This window comes from Lissotriton vulgaris, chromosome 6 (assembly GCF_964263255.1).
Source record: "Lissotriton vulgaris chromosome 6, aLisVul1.2, whole genome shotgun sequence".
Lineage (NCBI taxonomy): Eukaryota > Metazoa > Chordata > Amphibia > Caudata > Salamandridae > Lissotriton > Lissotriton vulgaris.
The window spans coordinates 180,291,075-180,311,920 of record NC_141694.1 but is presented as its reverse complement, the minus strand read 5'-3'; the positions used below and the strand labels follow the sequence as shown (position 1 = coordinate 180,311,920).

The 20,846-nt window shown below is 44.2% G+C and overlaps 1 protein-coding gene across 1 annotated transcript in view; it reads right to left on the bottom strand.

Moving 5' to 3' along the window:
* LOC147706983 (cytochrome P450 2K4-like) overlaps window positions 1–20,846 on the bottom strand; it is a 524,789-nt gene that overhangs the window by 270,439 nt on the left and 233,504 nt on the right. Inside the window, exon 5 of the mRNA XM_086926211.1 lies at window positions 19,350–19,523. Within this exon, the coding sequence (XP_086782337.1) occupies window positions 19,350–19,523 (174 nt within the window). The remainder of the gene's footprint in view (window positions 1–19,349; window positions 19,524–20,846) is intronic.

Below are 20,846 nucleotides of genomic sequence, written 5' to 3'. Positions count from 1 at the left end.
ATCTTATATACTATTATGTTACTTTTTATCAATAAACTTACTTTGAAACTGAAAAAGAGCATGTCTCTAACAAAAGGTAAACAAGCTTCCAGTTTACACAAACTAGCACATTGGTAAAAACATTGTGAACGCCATGAATTATGAAGTGTATGTTTGCATTTACAGGGTTTATTCGATTTTCAGTACGTGCCACTATCAGGTATGATGGTATTTTGATCGATATCTTGTAGTGAGATTTCTAATCATTAGATGATTTGTTTATTGTTTTGCACTTATTTCAAAGGCAGAAAGCGCGGAATTCAGCTGTTTTCATTCAGAGTTATCAGCACTAGAATCAGCATATGATTACCATTGGTAGATTAAGATGGATGTATTTTTGCAGATATTGGTCTCTACGAGTCGAGCCCACGGAGGCATTTGATTTGTACTGGATATTGTTGGTGAGTATTCATGTTTTCGTTTGCCCCTCAAACACAGGGGTTTCACGTTTTTTCACCTTTTTTGATTTAGTAGAGTTCACTTGGTGTTGGTCACATCACTAGGCTTAGTTCATCGAACCCAGGTATTGATCAATATATAAAAAATGGTGACTGTTTTCTGCCGTTTAATGTGCTGAAGAATAACATGTTCTGTAAAAATAAAATGTTCTAATATTTTTTACAGTACCCCCGAAGAAGGGAGTTATTCCCGAAATGCATTGGAATTTGCAACAGCAACAATATTGTTTCAAAAAAGGATAATTGATATATGTTTGTGTACATTGACATGTGTTTCGATGTTTAGCTGACATGTTAATGTGTTTGGTAATGAATTGAACCGAAAGGTTAAAAAAAGAGGACTGTGAAAGCAGTTTGTACATGTTTTATGTTTAAAAAAGTGTTTAAATCATTAAAAATTACAACAGAGCTAACTTTAGAAGAACTAGTAAAATGTTTGGGAGTTTACAATATCTCCTTCCAGTAAGAGTATATTCTGGGCATACAGAACACATTAGTAGACAGCGACTCGAGGAACTAACTAGATTAGGCTGAGAGGCAATATCATCCTTTTTTTATTCCCGTCTTACAGCTGTTCAGAAAACAGTTAAAGACCTGGGCCCTTATTTATGAGGCCTTACGTCAGTTTTGCACCGCCGGTGCATCACTTTTTGTGACGCACCAGCGGCGTAAAATATGCGCCTTGTTGCGCCATATTTAAAAAGTGACGCATCTCGGTAGATGCATCACTTTTTAAACCCCTGCACCACATTACGCAGTGAAATCTATGAGATTTCCATGCGTCACTTTTAGGATGCTGTTGCGTCAAAATCTTGCGCCTGCCTCACAGCAGGCGTAGGACTGACGCAAGCCCTTTCACATGGGGCTTTCCCCATGTGAAAGGACGCATTGCTGGAGTTGCGTCACTTTTGTGACACACTCCAGCAATACGTCACTTTTGCGCTTGAAGATACGTCAGAAATACTGACGTATCTGTAAGTCCTTGCGACATGATGCGTCATACATTAAATATGACGCATCATTGGTGTCGCAAGGAGTGCACAGTGAAAAGTGACGCATCGCTGTTTTCACGCAGCGATGCGTCACTTTTCATAAATGAGGCCCCTGGTTCTTTTCTCAATAGGTCATTAGCTAGGCCTGAGAGAGGCCCCCAGGCCGCAATTCTCCTGGGTTTTGACCCATACAACGCTAAGACATCTTCGGGTATTGCACGCTCTATAAAATTACTTAATTCAATCATTCATTATTGAAAAGTATTTCTTCATTGAACCTCTTGAACTATCTGCACAATTTCTACGTTTGCAGTTACTTCATTTCATCAACTGAAGCATGAATCCAGAGACTCTGTCCGTGCTGAAAAATGGTCAGAGGGAGTGCATTCTGTGTTTCATCCTTTTGTGATGATCACCAAATTACTGGCCCAAGCCACAAGTCACTGGGAGCATCTCGTCAAAAATTTGACATTTTGCTAAGCTTAAGTGCAGTTAACACTTTTCTGAAATTGTCAGTGGATTATTCTGTTATTTTTTTCCTTGATACTCCCATCTGTGAAAAATCGCCAAGTGGAATACTGCAATTTGGGAATCATTCCCTCATGCCACAGTTTCGGTATTTGCAGGAAGTCTGCCGGTCTCATTCAGGATTCATGGGCACCAGGAAAGAGTCCTAAGTAGACCGGAACCAGGCTGGGATTGCTTGGGCTCCTGTTTCAAGAGGTCTTGGCCTGGCAGTTCGAGCTGGATTGTTCTTATCTGAGTAGAACCAAAATGATGCGCTCATGGCAAGTTTCTGTTTAGAGTGGTAAAGTGGCTGAACAAAGAGGCACTGGGTTGAGGCACGAACGAATGCCAGGGTCTGAGATTAATTCAGGCATAACATGACATCCATCACCTTGGTGTTGACACCCTTACGGGCCTGGTATGCCCAGGTTTGGGTCCAGTGCTCATTCTGACCAAGTATTCAAGCTGTGTATCACTGCACTGTCAGTCAGTTCTTGCTGGACTGTCTAGAGTTGCTTACTGGGTGAAAAATGATGGTCTGGAATTTTGCCCTGTTGGGTTGAATGGATCCCGCCTTCCACCTTTGTTTTGCACTTGTTAAGTGTGTGGAGCTTTGTTCTCTAATGCTTTTTGGTCAGGAATTGTAACGAAATGATGCCACGCAAAATGTAGTGAATGTTTGTTAGTATTCTGTAAACTCACAGAATCAAGCTACAAAGTGTCACCCTCCCCTGTGCATTAGAGACACTTTACATCTTGCGAACACCCCGGCGGACAAATTCCAGCCCCTCGGCGTACGAAACTCGGACTCAGCCCATTAATAATTTGCAACTAAATAATTAATGAAATACAGACATTGGAAACTTCTTCATTGCAATGTATTACGCAGATTGCTCTGGTTATGTCCAACTTTATAGGAACTGATAGAAAGTGACAATGGTAAGCTGCGAGAAAACATGTGCCAAACTATGTACAGGGAGTACACGCCCATCGAAGATTCATTGATAAAGCAAAAGTGGAATTGAGGAGGAGAAATCTTCAATATATGATGATATTCCCTGTTAAATTGAAAGCCCTTTCGGAAAGGGAATCTATGTTCTCCCCCCCCTAGACTAGAGACACACACGTGAGAAGGTTGCTGGAGGAGGAGAGCCATTGCATGGTGACAGGTTGACCCCACACAACACACACCCACAAGAGGGACTACTAAGCGTTGTTATAAGTTATATAGTAGTTCATAAGTAATTGGGGCAAGGGGGACAGACACCTCAGCCATGGGGGGGGGGGTGGGTAGTTCAAAACCCACCACATGAGGCAGTGGGAGGGGGGATTTGTAGGGGGAAGTGGTACCATCGCATATGGAGGAGGTTTATGGATGAAGGACTGACCTCATCTCAGGACACACACTCAAGCCACTGATCATGGCACACAGGAGAGAGACACACACAAGGGGGGGGGGGGTGAGCCCCTGAGTCTTTCCATCCTATCCTGGAATGTTAACATGAATGGGTTGGGTAATAAGGCAAAGAGGTAGATGGTTTGGACATTTGTGCATAAACACAACCCAGATATACGCCTCTTACAGGAAACTCATTTGAGGAGTAATAATTATGCATTCCTAGGTCAAGGCAAGTATTATTACACAGATGGGCACTCAGGGTATACAATTGACTCCAGAGGGACAGAATATTGGAATGGAATGGAATGGAATGGAAAGACGATTTATAAAGCGCGATAGTTACCCGGAGGCGTCCTAGCGCTAGCAGATAGCATAAGCTATGAGGGTAGACCGCCTTCCTAATCCGGATGTGAGAAGAGCAGAGTTATTAAGTGCCTATGGAAAATCAACAAATTCGATTCCGTGCGTAAATAGAGAGGCAGGGAGTTCCACAGCCTGGGTGCATTGTACGAGAAGGCACGGCCTCCACATCTGGACTTTTTGATCTTAGGCACCATCAACGGGGACTGCGTCGATGATCTGAGTTGCCTTGCGGGAAGCTATGGAGTCGACAGGGAACGATTGATAGATGGACCCGTTCCCCAGAATGCTCGGTGGATGGTACATAGAGCCTTAAATTCAATTCTTCGTCTGACTGGTAGCCAGTGGAGACTCTTCATACCCGCTTTGATCGAAGTACGACAGGGAATTTGAAGCAGTGTGCGAGCTGCGCAGTTCTGCACTGTCAAAGAAATATCTGCCCCAGGTTCTCACTTAGCTGTGGATAGATATGGAGCAGTGCTATGCAGCTGCCTTAGGGGTCTGGAATAGGAAACAGGTCCTGATTGTCTTTTGGTATGTCACACTGGGACTAAAACATTACACCTAGATTGTATGGGGAAATGGCTGATACATGTACAAATGTTAATTTACACAGTGATAATGAAATGTATTTATATATAAGAGTCTCTTAAATCAATTTAAAAAAAAATAAATAAAAAAAAGACAAAATAGTCTAATAAAAATTTTTCATGTTTGAATAATATTTCAAGGATCTTTCTTTGGCATCTTCTTACTAATTATTAGGATATATCCAATGTTGAAAGAAATATAGGCCCTTCTAGAGGTTCTGTCTACTTTTTGCTTGGGGAAATGGCTGACGCAGACCCCGGAAGCAATATTGTTGATAGGCGTGGACCTTACTCTAACTATGTGCTTAGACTTGGACAGAGAGATCCTGTTGGGGACCGCAGACAGGGTGGACTATACTTTGAGAAGCTTTGCAGTGGTGATGGGTCCATATGATATACGGGAGTGGAACACCCAAACACTACATAATTGTCGCACGTGTCCTCCTTTATGCAAGCCTGATTGAACTATTCCTGGTGCCATTAATGCAGGGCACACATATAGATGCACTACCTTTCTGCCAAGGGGGATTTTTGATCGTTAACCCCTGTCTACTAGACTGACTGACTGACTGAATTATTTTTAGAGTGCTCTTATGCCGAGGCGTCTTGGCACTGTAGGACGAAGGAAAGAAGAGATAGGTTAGGGCATCACAAAAAGCCAGGTCTTCAAGGCCTTTCTGAACTTAGCTATGCTCTTTTCTGAGCGGCGTGGGGTTGGCAAGCTGTTCCATAGCTTGGGGGCTTGATGGGAAAAGGATCTGCCGCAGGATCGAGCTCTCTTTATTCTAGGGATTTGTTTTAGATCATTGGAGCTAGATCTGAGTGTTCGCTCCAGGCTCCAGCACATATCGGGGCCGGGGGAGAAGGTTGGAGAGCTGCTTGGAAGTGTTTCCGTAAAGAGATTTATGCACCAAGCACATGGCCTTGAATTGGATTCTGCGCCTAACCAGTTGGGTGTCATCAGCATATGACACTAGGTGCAGGTCGTGGGATTTTATCAGTGCAGCAAGGGGGGTGACATAAAGGTTAAAAAGAGTGGGTGAAAGGGCCAAACCCTGGGGGACGCCACATGGGAGATGGAACTCATCGGATTGAAGGCCGCCCCAGTGGATTTGGTGGATGCGGGCCTCTAGGAAGGACTTAAGCAGGGCTAGAGCGGTATCCGTGATGCCCAGCATCCCCATGGTTAACGGTGTCAAACGCCACTGTTAGATCCAAAAGGATTAAAACGGCTCTTCCCCCTTCATCCATGGTTCTTCGGATGTCTTCGGTAGCTATGATCAGAGCGGATTCGGTGGAATGATCTGCCCTAAAGCCGTGTTGTGTGGGGTCCAGGAGATGATTATTCTCTAGATGTTTAGTGAGCTCCTGATTCATAGCACCCTCCAATATTTTGGCTGGGAGGGGCAGGCAGGATATTGGGTGGTAGTGTTTAGTTTCCATGGGATCTAAAGTCTCCTTTTTGAGAATGGGCCTAGTACATGCCTACCTCCAGCTGCTGGGGAATAGTCCAGAACTTATGACAATGTTAAGGAGCAGGGTAAGGACCAAACTGATTGTTTCCGGGACCATGTGTAATATGTAAGGGGGGCAGGGATCCATTGGATATCCTGATTTAGTTAAAGCAGGGAGGCAACCTGGGTGTCACTCATCGGCGAAAATTGCGAAAGTTCAGGGACATAGAAAGGCTGGTCTGTTGTGTGAGGGATGTGAGGTATCTCCCCGCTGACGGGTAAAGAACGGAGGTCGTCATAAACTGCCTAGACTTTATGCTGAAAGAATTGCGCTATATTTTTCACAAAGTCCTGATCAGGCGTAAAGATTGTATCCCTGGGGCTTTTGGGTAAGTGGGTAATCGCCTTGAACAGTTCTTTAGAAGAGTTTGTGGATTCGTGGATTTTCTTTGTGTAGAAGGTCATCTTAGCGTGTTATATCGTAAGCTTGTATTCATGTTAAACTGCTGTATCCTCCTTTCTAGTCTGAGGACTATAGTCGGCGCGCCATAGTCTTTCATATCGCCAGTTTAATCAGTTTGACCTCTGGGGTATACCACTGTGCAGTGGCTGAGCGTATCCTAGGTTTTTTAATTTCTTCTGGAGCTTGCTCATCCATCGCCTGGGTAGGCCAGGTGTGATGTTTATGAGTTCGGCTATTGCTATCGCAGCTTTCGAAGGATGGCAGTTCTCTTTTGAGTGCGCTCGTCAGCGGAGCGGCTTCAAGTTTCTTCCACGGGCGGGTTTTATTAGGGAGTGAGAGATCTTTCCTCCTGATGTTCATCAGACTTATTTTGAGGTTGAAGTAGATAACAGCATGGTCTGACCAAGGGACCAGGGCGATAGAGGTGATCTTTATGTGATTATTGTTAGTGAAAATTGCGTCCAGGGTATGACCTGCTGTATAGGTAGGTCGTGCCACTAGTTGGTTCAGCCCATAACTGCGGAAGTTCTCTATTAGAATGGAGGTTTCAGCAGAGGTATTTTCCTCTTAATGGAAATTAAAATCTCCTAATGCAGTGAATGTTGGTTGGTCTAACGTGGATTCCAAAAAAGTCAGTAGGGCTTAGTGAAAGGACCTCTAGGCCCCGGGTGTCTGTAGAGCAGGAGATCCGTGAATATTATTTGATTATTTCGTTTGACCGTGAAGGATATGGCCTCCGCTTCCAGTCCTGGTTGAGGGAGAATATTTATTTTAAAAAGTGAGCAGTGGATAATTGCTATCCCTCTGCCTATAGTTCCCTGCCTGTCAGCATGTACTACTGAGTAGTCTGTAGGTACTGCTGTATTCCAGTCTGGCCCTGATGTGTCTGTGGCCCATGTGAAAAAAGCTAGGTCTACCTCATTATCTGTAATGAGAGCTTCTATTTCATGTTTGTGTTTTGGCATCAACCTAACGTTTAGGAGAATGTTTTTTAAGGTCTTAGTGTTGTGGTTTTGTGGGTTGTTCGCAGCCGAACATTGGGTAAGGGGCCGACTTGCCATAGTCCCCGGATTCAACTTGTTGAGTGAAGAGCCTGATAGCCTTCCATGCAGCAGGACATCACATCCCGAGCATTTACGGGATTCCAGCCTGCCGTTGTCGCGGAATAGTACTGTGTGTGGGCAAGCGCTATGTCTTAGGCATAGTACTAGGCAGACCATTTCCACAAAACTGATAGGCCACCACTGCGTTCCGCAGAAGAGAGGTCCCCTGGTGTCATAGAGGGTGTGGTGGCGCTACCGCATAGGCCTCTATCCCCTGAAGTGATAATAACAAATAGGCAGCTCATTTCTCATAGTGTTATGTCAGGGGAGGGTGGCCTTACTGAAAAGAATATTGCTATGCTCAATGAAGGCAACAATGGTTTGTCCATATCAAAGGGCCAAAGGGATGATTGTAGTTCTATTGGGACAAGAAAAAGAAAATGCAAAGCCAGCCAAGCAAAAAAATTAAAAAAAAACAATAATCCATCATCACCAGCCCCAGCCACTAGGGGCCCCCGGGCGGCAATTGTGCCTTTGGACATACATCCCCTATTAGAATCTATGAAATCTTTACTAATCAATATCCTGGAGGAAAAACTGGCCCCTATTGTGTCTAAATTAAACGATAAAGAGCAAAGCCTTGTAGCTCATATGAAAATCTTGCCATTACCTGATATCGCTGAGAATATTAACATTGACCTAACCAGCTCAGATCCCACTGTAAGCTCCCAACATCGCAGAGTAGGTCAGGGGAACTCAACCCTCCCCAAACTTACCCAGAAACCTGGTCAGTAACATCATACAGGGAAGGTGGTGGGTGGTTCTAAGGAGGGTCCGGCCAGGGCTAGGTCTCCTTCAGCTTCACAACAGGCCCAGGTTCCTCGGCGTTTGGGAGACAATGCTGGTGGTGCTGCGGGCATCCACTCTGCCGTCTCTCCAAACTGTACATTTATCAACTTACCCTCCCAATCAACACCTTTGGTGGTCATTTTAGGGAACATTCCACCTCTCCCCTGAGGTACTAATGAAGCATTTAGCCAGCTTAAGAATAAGGTCACACACTGGCTCTCCAGTAACACTTCTGTAGGCCCGGCGGTAGACCGAAAGATCTTAATGGTCCGCCGCGTGAGCTGGGTGGGTAATGCCAGAAAAACAGGGGCGGGGGACTGCATTATTGTAAATTTAAATGATTGAATGATTGTTGAAAGAATATTTAGAGAGTCTCGTTTTGGTCAGTCCCATAGGGGTTCTAACATACAGATTCTTCCTCTGGGCTTTTTTTACAATCCTATCTCGCAGTGATAATCATCTTGGCCACTACCATCGACATGGCCAGAGTGAGAATAGTGTGAGCTCCCACATATTCCCACACATTCCAAGATATTCCACCTTAGAGGCGTGCCCCTTCTCGCCAATTCCCCATGGACCAAATAGATTTGTTGCCCTCTCAAGATTAGAAGATTGCGATTGACTGAGTCCAAGCCCTGATTCGACTGTCGTAACTTCGGACTCTCAGTTAATTGCACTCCCTTTACATCGTAGGCAGCCCTCCCCAATGGTGTGTATCCCCGTGCTACCAGAGGTCCAACTGAATGTCTCCTTGGGGGATCCCTCAGAGAAAGTACCTCATACCATCATTTCCTGGAACATCGCAGGACTGGCGGGGAAGTTCCTTGACCTTAAGTGGCTCCTGTTTATTAAGCAATTCCCGGTGATTTGCTTGCAGGAGACTTGGATGGTGGAATGTAACTTATTCTTAGAGGGCTACAAAGCTTTTTTTGTCCCCGCACTGCCCTTGTCAAGGTGCAGAGCCAAGGGCCAATTGGTTATCTACACAGCCTTAGCTCTGAAATGCAGAATAAAGGAAATTTGCTCCCCCCACCTAGATCTCCAAGCTATCGTTTTAAAGCAAGGAAATGCAAGCCTCTGTTTGATTAACTTTTACAAGGCAGTACATGCTGTGGGGTCCTGTAAGATCACCTTACTGGGTGAATTTGTTAAACAGCATTGTATTTTTCCCCTACTGCCTTATGTTATCTGGTGATTTTAACTTACGACCGTGTGGAGACCCCGGCATTAACCTGTATGGGAGAATTGGGCTGTGCAAAGATGGGGGGGCCTTCATTTTGAGCACTCACTGCAGGGAGACGCACTTAATAATTTACTAAATGAACTAGACTTGATTTCAGCCATGTCAATGGTAGACGATTCTAGAAAACAGCTTGTTCCCTCTTTTAAAGGCCATAATGGGGGCTCTTTTATAGACCATGTTCTTATTTCTGCTGGCCTACAATCCTCTCTTTTGGAGTTTATAATTAGAAGCAGCATCTTTAGCGACCACAATCCTGTATGTGTATGCCTCGGTGAAGATTTATTAAATCACTAGGGGAAGAAGGTAGCGCACGGCGTGTTGAAACTCACGGATGGTAGGCGTCGACTTAAGTGGTCCCAGGTGAATCCCGTAGCCTTTTATGACAACATTCAGGAATCTTGTGCTATTAATTTAGCAGTATATGTGTCCTCCGATTCTTCTCCTGGGAATGTACTCAAGGCCTTTGAGGCCATTGCCACTGATGCAGCGGACTTTCAGAATTATTTCTGAATAGTTCGTGACAAATGAAACTCCCATGATTTTTATTTTTATTAATGAGTTTTGCATGATTTGCACGTTTACTGACTCAACCTAGAATAGTATACACCATCACCAACACGCAGGTTCAATCATTTGTGCTCTTGACATGTTCGTTATTTTGCTCTGAATAATACATTTACTTTGTCTCTTGTCTTGTTATTTATTAACTGCGGCTGTTTTCAAAATAATAGCATGTGCATTCTTTTAAATGTGCTTTTGTTTATGTTTTGTCGTCTCATGTGTCTGTGTTTGTTTATTTGTTTATATGCAAAACTAGGTAACATAGCTAATGGGTTAATTTTAGCAAAGGGGGTGGGTAACAGAATAATTATCATTTTTTGAATTAATTATTGTCTTGTGTTTCCTTGCATACTAGACTCACGCTCACGCTAAAAGGCCTGTGGCCTACTTCTAAAATGGATGCTCGAAAAGTCTTACTGAAGTGGGCCTTGCACAGCTATGCTGGAATGTGAAAATGTTTTTCTACATTAATTCTTGGAGAAAGGCTTGCAAACAAAGGCTGTGTGGAAGCTTAAGACATTTGGTTCAGATTGCTTCATGGTCAAGGTCGCACTTGACGTTCGGCAGCGGAAAAGCTTGAGCGGACGAAGGAAATGATATTGGTATTTGTCAAATGTAACTTTCCTCGGAAGCTGCTGGTGACATTAAATAATGGACAATGCCGCTCTTGAAAGTTCGTGACTCTGGCTATGCGAGAGTCGGATGACCGCATCAGAAGACATTCATTGACCAATGAAATCTTGTTCTGCTCGAATATTTGTATTCTTTTAGTTAGTTATAGATAGGAAAATACTATAAGAATTGCCCCCCTGCTAAGAGCACTGTTAGTTCGTTCCTGTGCTCCAGAGACGCTGCCAGAGTTCCCTTTCACGTAAGACTTAGAGACTTTACTTTTCTTTACAGGTTTTCTTTACTTAATTTAGGGAAATAGGGAATTAGGCTATGGAGAAATAAATAAGACTTAGGGCCAGATGTAGGTAGTAAAATACCGGTCGGTAACGGCCGATTTCGGCCGTTACCGACCGGTATTTGGCTTTTGAGATGTAGGTGGGTCAGAATTTACAGAATCGGTATATTTACCGATTCGGTAAATTTACCACTTCGGTATTTTACCGAATCGGTAAATATACCGATTCTGTAAATCCATATGTAGGTGGCACAGTTTGCAGTGCCACAGGCCCTTAGGATGTCTTATTTTACCACCCAATCCTATTGGGTGGTAAAATACCGAATTCCAGTGTACATGCACATCTGTGCATGTACACCTATGCCATGTGACACACAGACATGCCCTTAGGGCATGTATGTGTGCCACATGGCACACAAGCCTGCATTTGGGGTGCTACAGGGTGTCAAAGTGACACCCCGTTCCCCTGCCAGGTTTCTGTATTTACCTATTCTGTAAATACCGAATCTGTATTTCACATTGATTCCTATGGGCTTCAAGGCCCATAGGAATCAATGGGAAATACAGATTCGGTATTTACAGAATAGGTAAATACCGACTCCTACAGAATCGGTAATTTTTTACCTACATCTGCCTCCTTCCAATTTACCGACTCTTAAATACCGATTCGGTATGAGTCGGTATTTAAGAGTCGGTAAATCGGAATTACCTACATCTGGCCCTAAGTGTTTGAGCATTTAATTCATGCTGATTTTGGTTCGAACTTGCTATGACTGTTGTGCCTTTAATGATTTAATTTGCTAAAAATAAAAGCTAATAAAAGATTTTATGCATTTGCCTTAAATAAACTTAATAAAATAGATTTGAAATGACGAGCTGGACTTGTTTATTTCCTTGAGTTACCATTAGTTAATCTATTGCCTACTTAATGTGACTTAATTAAAGTGTTTGCTATGTTTGATTAATTAGGTCATAAGATTCAGTTGGTCATAATTCATGTCTCAGCCGAGAAATGGGCCTAGTGAAAATTATATAAATAATGGTGAGTATTATGGTGTAGAGTTTGAGCATATGAGACTGAATTTCTTTAGACCCGCTGGATCACAACCAAGGCGGGAACTCTGTTGTCTATCCGCTCACAAAAACCTTCGCCTAGAGACCCTTAGTGGTTTGATAGTCTATGTTTGAGAGCGGCGAGAGAGCTAAAGGTAGTTCTGAGGTCCATCCCCAGAGATCAATCTCGGATCAGGCTTCTCCGCCTTAATTACAAAAGGGCCTTGGGAACTAGGAAATCCGAAATAAAGGATGCCACATGGAAGGAGCTCCTTGACCCAGATACTTTAGGTAATAGCTTGAAATTTTGGGGAATAATTAACAAACCCCTACTCGAGAGGGAAGGGGCGGAAGTCATAGGCATGAATATCACAGAAGAGGATCCGTATTTAAGTGCACCACAACCAAGTTATACCCCAAGTTGGGAGGAAGTAATGAAACCCTGCCCTGTTCACGTTGTGTGAGGTCGAGAAAGGCATCTCTGGCCTGACCTGTAACAAGGCTCCAGGCCCGGATGGCTTGCCCCAGTCCTTTTTAAATCAAACCAGTCCCTTTGGACCCCAGTCCTCACAGCTGTGCTCAATGCAGCGGTGGTGTAAGGTTGCCCAGAGTCATGGGGTACCTCCACGATCGTCCCAGTCTTCAAGAAGGGAGACTGTAACAGCAATAGTTGCTATAGACCGATCTCCCTTATTGATTCTGTTGTCAAGGTAGTGGGGGGAGTAGTATTGAACAGACTGTCCTCCTGGGCTGAAGAAAACAGAGTTATCTCTGACATCCAATATGGGTTTCGCCCGGGTCACTCTACCTTGGCACAATGCCTCAACCTGTATATGATTCTCGGGAAGTATACCGACCCCCGTAAGGGTGCCATCTACATGGTGTTCATGGACCTTTCCTCCGCATTTGACTGTGTAAATCGGGGGAAACTGTGGCAGTCCATGGGCGCCATGGGGGTGGATGTCACTCTGGTTAACTTCCTTCTAGACCTGCTTTGTTTTGGCTGAAAATTTGGAGGAATCAAGCGGCGTCCCTGGCCCGTGATATCATTAAGGACTGCTTGAAATGTGACCGGGCCACCCAGATACCATGGCTTGCGGCGGTGGAAAAAAGTCTACGGAGTAACTGTGACGAAGTAATTTTTAGAGTCAGTTGCTTTCTTAAATCTGTAGCCCGCTCTAGAGCATCACTGAAATTGCCTTGAAAAGTTTTGTACTGTGAATTGCTGATTTGCACATCGCATTTTTGCACAAATTACTGCATCTTTGCACACATCATTATAGAATTGCTTTCTGTAGAGTCGCCAATCGTAGTTCTTTTTAAATATGAGTTCGTTCAAGAGTGTCATTGAATCTGCCCTGAAAAGTTTTTGTAAGGTGAATTGCTGTTTTTGCACATTGCTTTATTTTGCACAAAAAATTGCGTCCTGCACACATTATAGAATTTTCTTCTGCAGAGTCGCCGACTGCAACTCTTTTTTATGAACTCAAAACTCGATACCTCTAATTTTGAAGTTATTTGTACATACAGCCCATGATGAATTTGCTGCTTTTATCACAGGATTTTAAATGTAAGTGCACTGGACTAGGTCTCTTGTATGATATTCTATGATGTTGAGATTTTATGTACTTTTATGGATGTTGAATCCGAATAAAGATCTTTTGACTTGACTTGAACTTCCTGAGGTTTCTACACAGGGACACTAGGGTGAACATCAGATTCTCCCAGGATCTCGGAGTATGAAGGGATTTTACTGTTGATCGGGGAGTAAGGCAAGGATGCATCCTAGCGCCCTTCCTTTTCAATCTATATATCAATGAGCTTGACAAGTCTCTGACTTAAACTGGGGTGGATTTCCCATATGTAGGGCGTAGGGGCCTTCCCGTCCTGCTTTATGCGGACAACGCGGTCCTTCTGGCTCGAACCGCAAGAGGCCTGCAATCTCTATTGAATGCCTTCCGCAGCTTTATGGCTGACCGCAATCTAGCCATAAACAACTCTAAATCCTACATATTACAGGTTGGGACCCGCCCAAAGCGAAATTATCCTTTTATGGTAAATAATGAAAAAGTGCCCATTACCACAACCTTCTCCTACTTGGGAGTCCTATTTGATGACCATCGAAATTGGGGCGCTCTTGTTGAGAGTAAAAGAGGGGAGATTATACGTGCGAATGCCGCTATCTTCAGTTTTGCGAGCAAAATGGGCAAACGCCCAATTGCAGCAATGCTGAAGTTATATCAGGCAAAAAGCGTTGAAATTGGCAGTTATGGCAGTGAGCTATGGGGTTATGTAGCAGCCAAGGGCATCCAGGTGGCGGAGAAAACCTTTCTAAAACAGCTATTGGGAGTACCCAAAGGAACTTCAAATTGAATCACTCATGAAGAAACCCGGCTCCCATTTATTGGTGACACTTTAGCTATGCGCCCTTTGCTCTTTTGGCTTAAGTGTTGGTTAAACAAAGATCTTACCCTTAATCACCAGCTGCTTAAAGAGTCCCTGTTCTTGGATAATATGCTTAACATCCCCTGGCTAAAATATTTAAAAACCTGCTTTAACGATCTGGGGCGCCCGGACCTTTTTTTAAGTGTTGACACGATCACCGTTGGGGATGTGGCTTATGTTAAAAAGACATTTTCTCTACGGCAAAAATGTGATAGAGATGGGGCAGAATTTGTAAAACCCAGCGTACGTAAATTTATGCTACTTAAAACTGTTCCAGTGCTGGAACCATATCTTACATGGCCCCTCTCTCCCTAAGAGCGGTTCTTACGAACCAGTTTCAGGTTTGATTTTTACCACCTCCTACTTGCTACTCCAAAGGGAAGCCATAGAGGCCAGGTGCTCTCTCCCTGTGGCTGCGATGCCTTATCTCCACAGGATCTGACGCACTTTATGTTTTTTCGCCACTACTATGATGTCCTCCGGAGGTTCTTTTTGAAATCTTTATTAAAAAAGAGATGCATTTTACCCAGGCCCGCCCAGCCCTTTGCTTTTTGCAAATGCTGAGAGCAGAAAGTACTCTGCATTGAGACTGATAGAAAACGTTCCGAATTAATGGATCCCCGTATTGTGGCTATTGTGTCAATTACATTTTACTTTAGAGCTTGTACATACTACATGGCCAAAAGTTTTTAACATGTTTACGTTAATATGAATTATTTATAATATTTGTCTATGATTAATGTACATGTTTTTTAACCACCGCCCCTTTAATTGTTGTAACATCGCTTTTATGGTTTTCTATTTGTAAAACGGAATAAAGTATTTTTTAATTTAATTGAACCGACTAGCGCTAGCATGAGATGAATATAAGTAATGGATGGAAAAGGGGACACAGAAATTACTTTGGACCTCACAGAACAGACTCTATGAGGTGGGGAACAAGAGCAAGAAACCTCTTGCTTGGCTGTCCCACTGAGAATTGGGTCAAAGACGGGGGCGACAGATCAGGGACAAAACTGAAATGATGGTGCATACAGCCCCTGAGATAGCAATTGCCTTTGTGTACTATCTGGCAGCGCTCTACTGCCTTTGGCAGTATGGCACAGTTAGATCTACATGGCTTCATAAGGGATATCCCTACACAGAGGCTAGCGAAGGAAGAGAGTGATTTACTAGACCGCAAAATAAAAGTGGCTGAAATTGGGAATGCCATGAGGCAGCTGCAGAATTGTAACACTCTGGACTGAACAGCTTTTCTGTGGAGTTATTCAAATGCTTGAAGAGGGTGCTTACTCGCCAATGGAGTGGAAAACCCAAAAGGAATAAATTTGCCCACTGCAATAGACTATGTCTGGTTTCCAATATTTGGGTATTTTCATCACTATAGCCCCAAAATACTTTATACACAGAAACCTGGGAGACTCCTCACTCAATGAAAGATTGTCCTTCTCCAGCCATCACTATTGCTTTTCCTGGAATGTGAGTACCCCACCACCAAATACCCCACAGACGCTTGGTCACAAGTCTCAGCTTCACTGAGCGCTAGTCAATGTCAGATCCCTCTGCAAGCATGGCACTTAAATCTGGGAAAACATAACCACCCTCACCCGATGTCATGTTCGTAACTGAAACCTGGCTCTCCTTTGCGTCAGCACCAGACATAGTCACTGCAAAACCCACCGGATGCAAGATGATCGACTGAGACTGGCCAGTCAGAAATGGCAGGGACATGACCATCATTCACAAGGACTCCCACGACTGCACCACTTCTGACAATGTCACAACATCTATTTTGGAACACCTAAACTTCTCGATCAAACCAGACGCCAAGACCACCATCTGAGGAACCCTCACCTACAGGCCTTCTGACCCCACCCCCAGCATTTGCAGGTCCATCCCAGACATCTTGCCCCCCCCCTGGCCATAGACTCCAACCACCACATCTTCCGGGGGAACTTGAACTTCCACCTAGAAGACCCTGAAGACTCCAACTCCACTACACTTCTCCAAAACATGAGCATTGTCGGGCTCTCTCACCTGTTTACCACCCCCCCCACACACACAGAGCAGGATGCACCTTAGACCTAATTTTTTCGGCCAACGACAAAGTCAAATTCTCCAACACCATCGAGCTGACCTGGATGGACCACAGCCTTGTACACATCACCATCTATAACCCGCAAGATGCCCCGACTAGACCACTGACCCACCTACGCACAACTGGAGCAAGGTCACAGAATCCCTATGGATCACTGCCCTAAAAAAGCAAGACTCATCCCTTCGTACATCGCCAAACTCAATGTCCAAAACTTCACCAACTGGATCTCCTCAGCCACCGACACCATCTCCCCCCTGAAGAATACCACTAACAAAAGACCCACCAAACAGGCAGATGGGTAACCCCAGAGCTACTGATTCTCAAGTGACATTGCAAGAAAGTAGAGAGACAATGGTGATCTGACAGACCCCCATCAACTTCGAGCCCTGCAGATCCACCCTCAACAACTACCACTACTGCCTCAGAGAGACCCAGAAGGATGCCCTTAACACCTGCATTGAGGTGAGGACCAATTTCCCCAATAAACTTTACGGTATTGTCAGGGAATTCTCGTGCTCCACCACCGCTGAGAACATGATATGCCCCTCCCAAGCCCTCTGCAACACTCTAGCTAACTACTTTCACCACAAAATCTCAGCCATCAACAGCAACTTCGACCCCCAAGCCACCAACCTCAACCGCCTCGGGACCCAAACTAAAGCTTCCCTCCCCCGCCAGTCCACCGACTGGAAGCAGCTCTCCACCAAAGACACCATTTGCATCATGAATTCCAGACACTCTGGATCTTCCAAGGACCCCTGCCTCCACCACATCTACAAACTAGGAAGAGATGCAGTTGCATGCCTCTTTGCAGACCTCCTGAACACCTCCATCACAACAGCCTAGAAGCAGGCCCAAGTCAAGCCCCTCCTGAAGAAACCCTCAGCCAACCCTAACAAACTCAAAAAACTCTGCCCAATCTTGCTTCTCCCCTTCCCAGTAAAGATTTTGGAAAAGACCATCAACCCCCAACACTCTGACTACCTTGAAGGAAACAACCGCTTGACCTCTCTCATTCTGGCTTCTGACCCAACCACAGCGCTGTGACCACCCTGATCGCAGCAATCAATGACATCAGATGCTTACTTGACTTTGGTGGAACTGCAGCCTCCATTCTCCTTCAACCTATCATCAGCCTTTGGCACAATCTCCTACTGCACCCTAGTCACCAGACTCCACCTTAATTGTAGGAACTCAGGCTCTGAACTGTTGTCCTTATGGTCTACTTGAGCCTGTCGGAGGCAACAGTCTTTCCCCCCACCCAAATCGCTCTGACCGCCAATATCATAATCCCACGGTCAGACTGATACATTGGATGTTGGGCAGTTGGTAGAAGGTCAAGTGTTTGTTGATGTAGGCGGATACAGACTTGGGCAGGGCTTTTGTAGGTGAGTGTGAGGAGCTTGAAGAGGCACCTTTCCTGGATGGGTAGCCAGTCAAGATCTCTGAGGTGATGGGTGATAATGGATCTTCTAGAGAGGTTAAGGATGAGTCTTGCCGCAGACCTCTTGATGATCTGAAGGCCGCTCAGGAGTTGTTTGGTGGTTCCAGCGTAGAGTGCATTGCTGTTGTCGAATTGGCTGGGGATGAGGGGCATGCGTGACTGCCGTCCTGGATGTGACGCAGATTCATCTGAAGATTTTGCAGCGCATATGGAGGGTGAGGAAGCAGGTGGAGGAGACATGGTTGATCTGTTGCTTCATGGTCAGATGGAATTCCAGGATGATTCCAAGGTTGTGTGCATGGTCAGTGGGGGTGGGTGAGGGGCTGAGTGTAGCGGGCCACCATGTGTCATCCCATGGGGAGGGCTTCTTCCTAAATATGATGACCTCTATCTTGTCAGAGATGAGTTAGAGGCAGTTGGTCTTCATCCAGGTGGCAATGTCGTTCATGGTATTTTGAAAGTTGGATCTTCTGGTGTCAACATCTTCTGATGCTTAGGATGAGCTGGGTGTCGTCAGTGTAGGAGAATAGAAGAGTCCGTAGGTGTGGGCGATGTGTGTCAGTGGCGTCATGTAGGTGTTGAAGAGGGTGGGGCTGAGGGAGGATCATTTGACAATGTCACATATGATGTAGATAGACTCTCTGGGTTCAGCCAGAAAGGAAAGAGGAGATGCAGTTGAGTGTATTACCCTGGATTTCATTTTCCATGGAGAAATTCATACCGTAGTGGAGATCTCCGTCTATGTGTGAAAAGTTACTAATAGTAACTTTACAGTTGTAAATTCACTCTTAGATGTCTTCAAGTCCTCAACAGATGAGGTGTAGACATGTTGGTTTCCATTTAAGTGTAATTCTACCCTCAGAAATGGAGGATAGCACAAAGGTGTCAATTTACACTTAGGTGCAGGACTGCATTTACATATATGTACATTTATGTGTGTGAATATATATTTCTGAATGGGTGCCAATTAGTACAAAAGAAGAGAACAGAACAATTAATGTACCGTAAAAAAGGAAGAGCATCAATAGCAGTGCAGTGCAGACATTGGCATAGATGTGGTACTTCAAAATCTCAGAGACTAATATTAAGAGCAGTGTTTCGGTAGCCAAAAGAAAATAAAGGTGGGCAGAGAAAAGAAGTAGAAACCACAAGCGTCTTAGGCAAAGACAGAAACCAGATAATACAACAGAACACAGTGATATGAATGTTCCCCATGGCTCATCATCGAAAGAAAGAAAAGGGAGTGGGGGAAACAAGGAGCTACTTTGTACCATAAAAGGAAACTGGTGAGTTTTGTAGCATTTCTGAAACAGAAAAGGCTCTTTAAATCGATATTAGCACCTACATTCCTACCCCATAACTTTTATCACATAATGCAATTAGTAACATCTTTTAAAGGCTAGACATATGTGGAAAAATGCAAAAGATGTATGAGTTGCGGTACCTCTTCCTGTTTGACTAGAAAGGCATCAATGTAACTTCTCTTGTCATTTGCATCTAATTGTCCAATGTGTTTGACAAATGTACTTCTAATGAAGGACAAGAGTTCCTCAACATTCTTTAAAATGGTTTTGTGACTTCCAGGTAAGAATCCAATGCAAGGGAATGCATTATATAACTAGAGAAAAAAATAAAAGAAAAGAAAATAGAAAAAACATGAAAATCAGTTACATACAAATATATACATACAGGAACTATCAATAATAAAACCCTTACAGATTTAAATCCCAAAATATTTCCATCAATTAACACGTACTGAATAACATCTTTAAAGTTTTTTACTTGAAGGTACAAGCTTGCCACATACGCATGACATTCAGTTATATCAAGAAAGGGTGTTACAATTATTATATTCTTTAAAATGTGATGTGGTCATTGACCTGGAAGAGGAAGTAAAGTAAAGGTTAATTACACTATGCACCAATTAAAATCATTGCAAAAAACACAGTTGATGGACAGAATGCAGAACAATGTCTTACATTCACCCCAGTACAAAGATCTGGGCCTAAATCCATAGTTTTTTTGCACTCCACACCACCCTAGGTCAGACACTGGCTATATGCAAATCAGCCTTGACCCTGTGCCTCATGGGAACAGTCCAGCCCGAACTACCAAGCCATGTCTTTCCTAGACCGGAATCAAGCATCCAAGGACCTGTTTCTGGCTATCAGCCTTCTTCAGCCTGGATAGCTTGACTCCAGTGATGTGGAGTGCCTAGGACTCACGTCTGAGCATACCCAGCCCACTCGGGGTGAAAATTTCAAAAAACACAATTCATGGAGAGAATGCAGAACAATGTCTTACATTCACCCCAGTACAACGATCTGGGCCTAAATCCATGGTTTTTTTGCACTCCACACCACCCTAGGTCAGACACTGGCTATATGCAAATCAGCCTTGACCCTGTGCCTCGTGGGAACAGTCCAGCCCGAACTACCAAGCCATGTCTTTCCTAGACCGGAATCAAGCATCCAAGGACCAGTTTCTGGCTATCAGCCTTCTTCAGCCTGGATAGCTTGACTCCAGTGATGTGGAGAGCCTGGGACTCATGTCTGAGCATACCCAGCCCACTCGGGGTGAAAATTGCAAAAAACACAGTTTCATATTTCCCTATACTAATTCAGCATTAATCCTTTTTGAGTTCCAGAGTAGCGTTCGACTCACCGAAAAGCACATTGATGCCTCGTCAGGGCTAGTAACCTCTATATAGAAGCAAATTACATTTGCAATTACAATTTGAGCACCAAATCTCACATCATTAACGCTCTCCATATTGCTTTCCAACCTGCACAGAGAGTCTTTAATTGACAAGCGTGAGAGGCCAGCAGATGTTTCTCAGCCCAAAACCAATATCTGTGTCAGGAGTGTGACCTGGTTGCAAATTAGTTTGAACAAGAGATGGGTTACATACGCTGACGGAGATAATCCAAATGTCCTGTCT